The sequence below is a fragment of the Sinocyclocheilus rhinocerous genome, unplaced genomic scaffold (genome assembly GCF_001515625.1).
Source record: "Sinocyclocheilus rhinocerous isolate Xijiao unplaced genomic scaffold, SAMN03320098_v1.1 scaffold601, whole genome shotgun sequence".
In the NCBI taxonomy this organism is placed as follows: domain Eukaryota; kingdom Metazoa; phylum Chordata; class Actinopteri; order Cypriniformes; family Cyprinidae; genus Sinocyclocheilus; species Sinocyclocheilus rhinocerous.
In genome coordinates this window covers 489,706-502,351 of record NW_015656605.1, presented here as the reverse complement: position 1 = coordinate 502,351, position 12,646 = coordinate 489,706, and the positions used below count along the sequence as shown (strand labels likewise).

The window sequence follows — 12,646 nt, the reverse complement described above, 5'->3', positions numbered from 1 at the left end:
CTCTCTCTCTCTCTCTCTCTCTCTCTCTCTCTCTCTCACACACACACACACACACACACACACACACACACAGAACTAAGCTGGTCATGGTCTCTGGCTGCCAGTAGCCTTCATTTTACCTCAAAAGCAGCTTCATTAGACAAATCATTTCCCTCCAGAAAACAGTTGAGGCTGAAGTGAGCTCCTGAGATTATCGCTGCTCTTTTGGACAAAAGCTTTTTTGGAGTGACACCAAACAGATTGGAATGAGACTCTGATTTCCTGACTGAGGCTGTTATATTCAGCTGGCAGGTTCTGGTCTCAGAAATCTAGAATCCAGCATCACCTGTCACAAACTATTCCGAGAATGAAAGCATGAAGAGTTTTGATCCAAGTAGCGGCGGGTTTGATAAATCAGTCAATAAGGTGTTGTTATATCTACGAAAGCTGTGAGCTTGGCAACGGTCCATCCATTTGTGCCAGAGAGTTCATGTGTCACGTTGCTCCAGCGGCCAGACTAGTATTCTTTCGGTCCCTCTCTCTCTCTCTCTCTCTCTCTCTCTCTCTCTCTCACACACACACACACACACACACACACACACACACAGAACTAAGCTGGTCATGGTCTCTGGCTGCCAGTAGCCTTCATTTTACCTCAAAAGCAGCTTCATTAGACAAATCATTTCCCTCCAGAAAACAGTTGAGGCTGAAGTGAGCTCCTGAGATTATCGCTGCTCTTTTGGACAAAAGCTTTTTTGGAGTGACACCAAACAGATTGGAATGAGACTCTGATTTCCTGACTGAGGCTGTTATATTCAGCTGGCAGGTTCTGGTCTCAGAAATCTAGAATCCAGCATCACCTGTCACAAACTATTCCGAGAATGAAAGCATGAAGAGTTTTGATCCAAGTAGCGGCGGGTTTGATAAATCAGTCAATAAGGTGTTGTTATATCTACGAAAGCTGTGAGCTTGGCAACGGTCCATCCATTTGTGCCAGAGAGTTCATGTGTCACGTTGCTCCAGCGGCCAGACTAGTATTCTTTCGGTCCCGTTTGCTATTGGTTAGATGGCTTGATTCATGAGGGTCCAGTATTCTCTGTCACAAAAGCGCCACACACTAGACACATAAAGGAACGTGGCCACTATAGTGAGGTTCTGGATAGTCTTATATGATTTTGACCAAGAATGTGTCAGAGAATAAAATGCTTAAATTTGTTCTCATTTGAACATACAGTACCCTATAGTACAAATACGAGTAAGATGGAACAACTACACAATAGCTATTAGTTGTGTTGGGTGAGTTACTCTAAAAAAAAGTAACTAATTACTACCTACTAATTACATCTTCAACAGATTACTGTAGTAATTACTCTCTCTAAAAAAGGACTGCATTACTTATTACCAGTGTTGGGGGTAACGCATTACACGTAACGTGAGTTATGTAATCAAATGATTTTTTTCAAGTTACTATTAAAGTAACACATTACTTTTAAATTTACAATGAAATATCAGACTTTTTCAAATAAGCAACGCAAGTTTTCCCATTTGTTCACGGACACCTTTCCTGTCCCCATGAATTTGGAGTGAGGTGCAGAGGCACAGGCAACTTTGGGCTTTTGTTATTAAAAAACAAATACGCAAGCCCAGCCCAGGTTACAAAAAGTAACTAAGTAATGCAAATCAGTTACTTTTTTATGGAGTAACGCAATATTGCAATGCATTACTTTAAAGTAACACATTACTTTTAAATTTACAATGAAATATCAGACTTTTTCAAATAAGCAACGCAAGTTTTCCCATTTGTTCACGGACACCTTTCCTGTCCCCATGAATTTGGAGTGAGGTGCAGAGGCACAGGCAACTTTGGGCTTTTGTTATTAAAAAACAAATACGCAAGCCCAGCCCAGGTTACAAAAAGTAATTAAGTAATGCAAATCAGTTACATTTTTATGGAGTAACGCAATATTGCAATGCATTACTTTTAAAAGCGCTTATTACTAATTACTTTCTAAATCCTATATTAACCTCAACTAGTTGAACAATACAAAGATAGACTTTAAACTGATCTTTTAATTCTTTCTAATAAATAATATAAAAATGCATAAATTATTCTTGGACTGACCAAAGTAGTTAAAGCGAGAACGTTATATTAAAAACATACATTTTAACATTTGACGTTAAATCCACAATTGTTTTATATAGAATTGTTTTATAGCCTAAACAGTATTTAATGCAATTACATCAGAAGTAACTGTAATTAAATTATAGAACAATTGAGAGTAATCCCTTACTTTATACGTTTTCAAGGGAAAAGTAATTAAATTACAGTAATAATGCATTAAACCCAACACTGATTATTAGCCATTTCCATTCACTTCTGTAATGTATGGTTGAGAACTTACCCCAAAACACACCCATGGCACGAACACAACTGCTTCCAGCTACGCAAGCGCTGAAATGTCTTCGATCACACAGAATAGCACAACTACATGTTGCATCTGTTTTGTTTTCAGATGATGTTTGGTCCAGTCAGGACTGTAAATGCTTATTCACATTTCTCCTCTTTCTCTACAGACAGAATGTCCTTTGAACGCGCTATCTTCATAACTGTAATAGCACTGACCTTTATAACCTCGTGTGACACGATCAAGCCCACTCAGAGGCCGAAGTACCAGTACACCAAGAAACCCCCCCGAGAGGTGGTCCAAACTACTCTATATGTAGGCAAGCCTACAGTCACAGCACGGATTGTGGACTACACCAAAACCAGAGAGCGCTTCCCTGTGCACGTCACAGAGAGCACTACAGTTCCTGCTGACAGCTATATAGACTACCCTACAGACACCACCACATCTCCCACCACGGCCAAAGACAATTACACGCTAGACTACAATGAATGCTACTTCAACTTCTGTGAGTGCTGCCCTCCAGAGAAAGGCCCGCAAGGCTTCAAAGGAGATATAGGACTGATCTTCATAACTGTAATAGCACTGACCTTTATAACCTCGTGTGACACGATCAAGCCCACTCAGAGGCCGAAGTACCAGTACACCAAGAAACCCCCCCGAGAGGTGGTCCAAACTACTCTATATGTAGGCAAGCCTACAGTCACAGCACGGATTGTGGACTACACCAAAACCAGAGAGCGCTTCCCTGTGCACGTCACAGAGAGCACTACAGTTCCTGCTGACAGCTATATAGACTACCCTACAGACACCACCACATCTCCCACCACGGCCAAAGACAATTACACGCTAGACTACAATGAATGCTACTTCAACTTCTGTGAGTGCTGCCCTCCAGAGAAAGGCCCGCAAGGCTTCAAAGGAGATATAGGACTGGCAGGTCAGCCGAGTGAAGTCATACGTTCTATACGTTCTTTTAACAAAATAGGGCCAGATTTACTAAACTGGTGCGTTTTCCAAAAGTTCCATCGTTACCAATAGTGTTCAATGGAACTTGAGACCATAGTCCAGCTAACGATGCTTTTGGGAAACGCACCCCAGGGCAAATTAGTGTGAGACCGATGCAGTTATTGACCAAGGCAATCTACCAAGGGCAGCGCAAATTAGCATCACAAACAAGCTGAGGCAATGATAATTGGGTGCGTGTAATGTACTAAGAGCACAGGTGCAAAATGGGTTAAGACATGCTTTTTTGGGTGTTGGATAATGGTGCAAATACCAGTAAGCTGACTGCAGCAAACTTTAGTAAATCACCTTGCAGGATTCAATTAGCCCCTTAACTGTCACTTGTCAACTAGATGCTCTTTTTGTATTGCCTTTTCAAAAAAAAAACCTTTTAACGGGCTCCTCCCCCTAGTGGGTGGTGTCAAGTGTCATATTACAGAATATTTTGTGATAAAAGTAATATTGCGACAGAAATGTAAGTTCGGGTGTCAGCCGGTGGCTATTTTTGTTATAACGTCTAAATATGATCTCACAGGAACCTCATTTTTTAATATCAACTTCAAATTTGCAACATAACTTATATATGGCTTTGATTTTATAGCAATTGTAGATTCCAAAATATTTTTGTGAAATATTTATTTTATATAAAATAAAAACTTTTGGTATCACTTTCTATGAAGCCCATATTTATAACACATTATAAGGGTATTCTAAAGGCATTGTAATGAATGCATAATGCATTATAAAAAAAAACATAATATGTTGTTTCATCTCATAAATAATCATTAATTATGATACATTATAAAACTTTCTTATTTGTGGTTATAACTTTTATGAGTATGATTATTTATAACACGCAATAAACACCATGTTAAATCCACTTAATTTATAATGGATTATAAGTCTTTTTAGTACAGTATATTTTACTTCTAACTTTAATATAATAATACTTCCATTTTTTCTTGCTTTCACTTCAGCAATAATCTGAGGAATTGTGTTCTCCAACCTTAGGTCTGTGTTCCAAAGCGTTCATGAATTACAACAATCTAAGTTTGGAGAGTGCATTTTCACGTCTATGTTCAAAGGGGGAGGGGACATTTAATACATTTAAATACTCTCCTCCCCTACATTAATGTTGCATCTGAAAGGGAAACTCCTACAAATACATATGCAATAAAGTCAGCTGCAAAAATAACTGTGTCCACACCTTTTCATCGCTAAGTTTTCACTGCGTGTCTTTAGTAAACCCAGACAGCAGTTGTTAGTAAATCTGGCCCTTAGGCTGATGATACATGGGGCAACTTTTTGAGCAATTTTGCCAGGCAACCTTTTTTGAACAATGTTTCTTGGGCACTTTCCCATTGAGAATGGGTAACACATTTCTATATGGATACTTTAGATCGGTCGAGGGTCCTGTGTTTCACCTGGTTGCCTGTTGACGGCAACATTAGCCAAAGTTGCCCGGCAACATTGATCAAAAAGTTGCCCTGTGTATCATCAGCCTAAGTGTGTTATTTACTATAGGTATGTGGGGGAAAACCTGGCTTCTGTCATGTTGTTTAATGCCATATTGTAGGCCCACCTGGAGAAAAGGGAGTACCTGGACCCAAAGGTACGCCGGGCCCAATAGGGCCAAAGGGCTTTACAGGACCTAAAGGAGATAAAGGTACATTATCCTGGTTATTTTAACTGCAATCTTGGTGATGTCATCTGAAATAACATGCATGTTTGAGATTGTTTGAGATTTCCTATTGTTTTCAACAGGAGAGAAAGGTGATCAAGGAAACATAGGATTCACTGGATCTCCAGGCATCCAGGGAAAGGCTGGAATGAAAGGTGAACATAGTTATAGATCAGGTTCCCCTGTGAATGTAAATAAGGTGTATAAACTAAATATATTTTTGACTAAACAGGTGAGATGGGTATTAAAGGTGAGAAGGGTGCAGCTGGATTGCCAGGATTCAAAGGTTCGAAAGGAGAAAAAGGAGATCCAAATTTGAATGTGTCAAAGGGTGACCAGGGAGAGCCAGGCAAAGATGGACCACCGGGACCCCAAGGCATGACTGGTGAAAAGGGTGAAAAGGGTGATAGAGGAGAGTGCGGTTTACTTGGTGACAGGGGCCAGAAAGGTGAGCCAGGTGATCCTGGACCACCAGGTGTGCGTGGAGACCCTGGTCCATCTGGGCAACACGGCATGCACGGGACTCCAGGAAGCGCCGGAGAACGCGGGGTACCAGGAGTTCCTGGAGCAAAGGGCGAGCCAGGAGCACGTGGACCAGCAGGAGTCAAAGGTATACGAGGTCTGAGGGGAATGAAGGGTGACCATGGCCCCCAAGGGAAACGTGGAGACCGAGGCCTACGGGGACTGAAGGGTTCTATGGGTCAAAGTGGACCGAGACTACGGTCTGCTTTCAGCGTCGGCCTGTATCCAAGCAAGTCTTTCCCTCCATCGGGATTTCCAGTTCGCTTCGACAAGGTCTTCTACAATGGAGAAAACCATTACGACATAGTCACTAGCAAATTCAACTGCACCTACTCAGGAGTTTACGTGTTCTCCTACCAGATCACAGTGAGAAACAAGCCGCTGCGTGCTTCTCTGGTGGTGAATGGGGTGCGTAAGGTACGTTCGAGAGACACCCTACAGGGTCAAGACATTGACCAGGCATCCAATCTAGTGATCCTGAAGCTGGATGTGGGAGACGAGGTGTGGGTAGAGACGCTGAGAGACTGGAACGGTGTCTACTCCAGCAGCGAGGATGACAGCACCTTCTCTGGGTTCTTGCTCTATCCTGACTAACACCTTCTTCATGGCTAGATCTCGAACTGAACTTTACATGACATGGACATGGGAGGAATGTACGACCAATTACAGTAGATGTAGTGTTTTTATCATAGAGAGACAGAAGAGTACTGTTTAAACAAGTATTAAAACGAGTATCCCATTTTGTTAACCACACCAGATTTGATTTCAAAACTAAATGTCTTTTTAGACAAACAAATATCTAAACTACATATCCACAAAATTGTCATACATGTGAGAGCACTGTGCATCTCTTTTTACCGATTGTTTTGGACATTCAGTATATGTTAAAACTTTCTGATGAGGAAATAATTGTTTGGATTAGATCATAAGTCTTCTTTTAATTATTTTTGCCTTTTGGTATACAGTCCTTATTTACCGCTCAGACATAATTGATTTTGACAAAAAACAAACAAAAAGTGTGATTTGAATGATTCTGACAAAGTAAAACATCGTGTGATAGGATCAACAAAATAAACGAATCGTCAAATCATATCATATGTTATGTATTGTATGAAATACAAATCACAATGTAGGCTGATGGGTTTCTGAGCACTAAAGTAATAAAATCAAGCAAGAAATATCACTTTGATTAACGTTTCACTTTCCTCACAACAAATTGAAAATGTACAAAGTCTGCAAACAAAATTACGGTAACACTTTATTTTCAGGACCAATTTTCACTATTAACTAGCATGCACATTAATAGCATATTGGCTGTTCATTAGTACTAATAAAGCACATATTAATGCCTTATTCTGCATGCCCATATTTCAGATCTCTAAATCCACCCAATACATAAACTTAACAACTACTTTACTAACTATTAAGTAGCAGCAAAATTAGGAGTTTACAAAAGTCATAGTTAATAGTAAGAATTGGACCTTAAAATAAAGTGTGACCAAAATTACATTTAATTCTGAATCTTGCTTTAATGCAGCATCATCAGGAACCTGACTGATGGTTTTAGAAGACTCAAAAATGATGCAAGATGCTTTTCTGAACACAAAGTTTGATTCTTGTGTTTGACTAATTTTAAGCCATGTTCTAAAGGCTAATGGGCTATTCAAGGCAAAACAAGGAAGCTAATTTGTAATGATTAAATAACTTAGCCACTTACATTATGAGGTCCACACAGGCCTCAGGTCCAGAATTCTCACTTTGCCTTTGCAGGTACAGTATATGTCCCAGGACCTTGTTTTCTAACCTGATGTAGTGTGTGTGTTGGAGGATGAGGCAGGTGCCATCCAAGTGTTGTTTTTACATTATGTAGTATCCTATAATAAGGCCTTTCCCATTTCCGTGTAGCTGGGTGTTTCATCCTTCCCAACAATGACCTGCTCAGGCACAGTCACGAGTGTTCACCAACAGTTCAGTTCATCTGATATAAAACATTCAATGTTGCACTCAATGCAAATTGAAGTTGCATAAGAATGTCTCCTCACACTCATGACGCTTTCATTAGAAACCTCAAAAAACTGAAATGCTGTCTGTGAAATTCCAAGAATATTTCAAAACAGATGGAAACATACAGTGTCTTTCATATAGTATGTGAAAAACGTGATTTTTTTAATTAATTTTTTTACATTATTTATTTTCCAAAAGCTAAGTGTATTTTCAACTAACTGAACATCTGGAGTTGGTATGGTGTCTAAAGGAGGATTTTGAATTAGGTGTGTGCATCAAAAAACAAGGCCAATTTAAATGGATAAAGTTTGATTTCACATCAGTAGAGACACAATTTAGGAACTTTTTAATGTTAAAAGGTTCGGCCTTCAAGAAAACACAGCTCATTTATGTCTAATAATATGACAAATAATAAATCCTATTATTTGTCATACAACATGTTGCACTATTCTCAAGCTACACTCTTAAAAATAAAGGTGCTTCACGATGCCATAGAAGAACCTTTTTGTCTAAATGGTTCCATAAAGAACCTTTAACATCTGAAGAACCTTTCGGTTTCACAAAAGCTTCTTTGTGGTGAAAGAAGGTTCTTCAGATTATAAAAAGTTGAGAAAGAGATGGTTCTTTAAAGAACCTTTGACTGAATGGTTCCTTTTTGGAACCAAAAATGGTTCTTCTATGGCATCTCTTGAAGAACCTTATGAAGCACCTTTATTTTTAAGAGTGTAATTGGTTATACAATCTTGATTTTTATACCTGAGAGGTCAAGTAAATACTTACAGCGGATCCAAATATTTATAATTAATTATAACTAGTTATGATTAATTATTCATATTTCCCCATGAGCTGATTCGCTACATATGTTTCAAAGCAAATAACTTTATGGCGTACCTTGCAACATTGTGTTTGTCTGTAAAGATAAAATGGCTAAAACAGAAAACAAGAAAGCAGCTCAACATAATAAAAGCACATACAGTCCAAGTTACATGTTTTACAAATTACACATGACCAAGGTATTACAATAGAAACTTCAAATAATAATGTGGAGTAATAAACCTGTTCTACAACACTTATTACATGCTGTTTTATCATTGCTTGTTGTTTAAATATTATTTCCAATTTCAATATATAATAATGTGGAGTAATAAACCTGTTCTACAACACTTATTACATACTGTTTTATCATTGCTTGTTGTTTAAATATTATTTCCAATTTCAATATTTTTGAATATTTTAACCAATAAACAAAGCACTTTCTTACATTTCACTATTATAATTTTTGACAAACAAATCTAAAATTTACAGCAGCCCGACTGTAAACGGCAAAGTGCCTTTAAAACACAAAACTCACAAAATGACAAACAGAAGCTGTCATTGTCATTTATATTCACTCCTGATGGCATTTAAATCAAGCTTTTTAATACAAAGTTGCCCAAGAGAAGACCAACCACTGCTGTGGCAGATATAGACTCCGGCTGTCTTCTCTGCTCAGCGAATCTCTTGTTTACATCGCGCTTGCACTGCATTATGATGAAAGCTATCCTGAGAGGTCAGAAGTCAAGCTGCAACAACAAAATCATTGCATTCACATGCTCAACACACATGACCGTGATCGGCTACAATGCTCAGCACTGCAAGCTTTTATGCATTGGGAGTAGATCTAAATATAATGCTATAATTTTTAATGGTTAGTTAATCTTGGCAGCTGTAATATTTTTAAAGTAATACAAGTTTTCAAAAGAGTCCGACATGTAACACTGATTTCATATGCAAAGATGTTAGCCAATCCCAGCAGTGGCCGTTTAAATCGAACTCTTAAAGGAGACACGCCTCTTTAAAATGACATTTTGGTGCTGATGTATGAATGGTATCTTAAGGGTAAACTGTTGTGTGAATGGCAGATGCGGTGCATTTACCAGAAAGGGCCAACCTGGCAATTTTACAGTAACTTACCAAGTGGCTAATGTCTTCATCCAATCTTTCCAGTATGTTGCTTTATCCCACATTTTGGTCAATCCGATCACTGGTACACAGCGCTATATAAAGGTATAAACAAGATCCAAAATGTTTTGAGCTTGTCCACTTTCAACCACATTTGGAGGTGGTTGAAAGTGATGACCATTTGTATCGCAAACACTCTTGGGCTCTAATATGTTTGAAGAGGTGCAAAAGACGCACTGAGCTGTCAATCAACCACTGCACTAAAACAAGGGGTTAAACTGTGCTAGTTACGTAACCATCTGAAACAACTGGAGATGCACATTCACACGCACAAGACTTGCTCAGTCTGTCAGATATCATGTGAAGCTCATGTGAAGCTCAGTTATTACTCCTCTGAGACAGTTGCACAAAAAAATTTAAAAATAAAATAACATTTGTGTGGTGCACTTTCTGAGTGTTTTTTCACAATTTTATTTAAACATTTCTTTCTTTCATATCAGTTTATTTTTTGTGAATTGTGTACCAAAATGCATCTTAATATTTGACATAGCCGGAGATCAAATTAAGACACCAGTGTTTTCTATTCCTTCAGGAGATCATTTTATTTATAATCGCTTAAATAGCATTTTTCTGGCTTCATACCCAGATCTTTTAGATAACTAAATGAAGTTACAAATTGTCCGGGTACCACATACCACAGTAAAATAACATTTGTGTGGTGCACTTTCTGAGTGTTTTTTCACAATTTTATTTAAACATTTCTTTCTTTCATATCAGTTTATTTTCTGTGAATTATGTACTAAAATGCATCTTAATATTTGACATAGCCGGAGATCAAATTAAGACACCAGTGTTTTCTATTCCTTCAGGAGATCATTTTATTTATAATCGTTTAAATAGCATTTTTCTGGCTTCATACCCAGATCTTTTAGATAACTAAATGAAGTTACAAATTGTCCGGGTACCATATACCACAGCAAAACTGTAACTTTGCATGCATAAGCAATATTTTTCATAGAACAAAGGGTTAAAACGTATGTTTATAATAATTAACTCACTAAATCATAATTCTTTCTTTCATACTGTAACAGCATTTCCTTGAAAGTGAAATATACAGAAAATAAATATGTGATCATACGTTTTTAAATAATACCGTGTTAAAGATTAATTTGTTATACGGAGTGAGTTCTTGTTTACTAATGCGCTGGTGTGCATTAAACCACAAGCTCATCTGTAGCATAACTACTGCATGCCTTAACAAATCCTAGCGTAAAGATCACATCTCACACCAGATTCTGACTCAACTATACTAACAGGTCAGTTATACAAGCCTAACCCACACCAGTTCTGTTCTTGTTATTAATTCTTAATTCAAACGGCCACTAATGCCAATAATAATGGCCAGAAAACATAAGAATTCCACAGCTGGGAAAAAACTGAAATAAATACTAAGTTACGTATTCTCATAGTACTTCACTGACCTGCATAAACTAGCAATAAAATCAGTGCAAGAAACTATAGATTTAAATATTTCAACAGAAATTATAATGAAATTAAGCTTAGGCCTAATCTTTGAGACTTTTTTTTTTTTTGGCATTGTAACATTATTTCCCAAACAATAAAAAACATTTCTATTTTTCTTTGTATTTCTCATTTTCAGTAGTGATTTTCATTGGATTCTCATTAACGCAATACAATTTTTAACATTCATGACCCTGGAGCACAAAAGCAGTGTTAAGTCGCTGGGGTATATTTGTAGCAATAGCCAACAATACATTGTATGGGTCAAAATTATAGATTTTTCTTTTATGCCAAAAATCATTAGGATATTAAGTAAAGATCATGTTCCATGAAGATATTTTGTAAATTTCCTACCGTAAATATATCAAAACTTAATTTTTGATTAGTAATATGCATTGCTAAGAACTTCATTTGAACAACTTTAAAGATGATTTTCTCAATATTTAGATTTTTTTGCACCCTCAGATTCCAGATTTTCAAATAGTTGTATCTCAGCCAAATATTGTCCGATCCTAACAAACCATACATCAATGGAAAGATTATTTATTCAGCTTTCAGCTGATGTATAAATCTCAATTTCGAAAAATTTACCCTTATGACTGGTTTTGTGCTCCAGGGTCACATATGTGTTAATAAACTGTTAGTGTGTATTGCGGTTATGTTTGAAATTTAAAAGAGTTTGTTATGTTGAAGTTTTTGTGGTTACCGAAAAATATAAGATTAATTGTTTCCAGGCCCACAAATCCATTAGTAGGTGTAACTTAATTTTTTTGAGTAATCAATTTAAAAATTAAGTTCTTCTAACTCAATGTAGTTTGTTGGTTGAACATAATTTCAATAGAAATGACCATAACTCTAAAATATTGATGCAAAATGTTGTTGTGTCAGTTAATCGTCTATCTTTTTGTTAAAAAAATTATAACATTTTTTCTTAACTGTTAAGAGGGAAATTCCTTAGCGGGTGTCCCGAAATAAAATGAGGAAGGAGTCAAGCTCCCCTCACAAAAGAATCTGATGCACCATATGAAGAACGACACAACTTCAGTGTATAAAACGTCTTGTATGCACCCCATAGGAACAGATAAAGTAGGCTAGATTTTATTTCTGAAGACCATACTAAACGCACTAGAGTGGTTTTGTCCGAGTCCCTTCTCACGTCTCTTTGGTCTCTTTTGCATGGCTCTTTTGTTTAACAATTAGTAGTACTTGTATACTAGTGACAGACATAGTTATTATGATTAACTCTTGTGCGTCAATTAAAAAAAGTTACACCTAAGTCCATAGTGGACAAAAATGTCCATGTCAAAAAACTGTCATAAAAATGTGAAGCTTGGGAGCACAGAGTTAAGTTTGGTCTCATTTTAAAGAAGACCCATGGCAGATTATTGTTGAAGTAAAAAAAGTTTAAAAAGTGAAACCAAAAAAAAAGTTCTAGATGTTTAGGTTTATGAAAATGATTTATGAACGATGTTTTATATAAAATATATATTTTATGAAACATGTTGAACTCTATACCTGCTAGAAAATCAAAGCCATAAATCTAAACAAGTTGTATTCCAAATTTGAGGTTGATATCTCAAAAAATGAG

General features: G+C 37.1%; 1 protein-coding gene and 1 pseudogene across 1 annotated transcript in view; one reads left to right on the top strand and one right to left on the bottom strand.

Moving 5' to 3' along the window:
* Positions 1-6,235, top strand: part of otol1b (otolin 1b) — a 15,276-nt gene extending 9,041 nt beyond the window's left edge. The window contains exons 2-5 of the mRNA XM_016528105.1: positions 2,554-3,324; positions 4,966-5,055; positions 5,154-5,225; positions 5,303-6,235. Of these exons, the coding sequence (XP_016383591.1) occupies positions 2,554-3,324; positions 4,966-5,055; positions 5,154-5,225; positions 5,303-6,186 (1,817 nt within the window). The 3' untranslated portion in view covers positions 6,187-6,235. The remainder of the gene's footprint in view (positions 1-2,553; positions 3,325-4,965; positions 5,056-5,153; positions 5,226-5,302) is intronic.
* Positions 6,236-7,806: 1,571 nt separating this feature from the next.
* LOC107720407 (rab5 GDP/GTP exchange factor-like) overlaps positions 7,807-12,646 on the bottom strand; it is an 11,195-nt pseudogene continuing 6,355 nt past the window's right edge.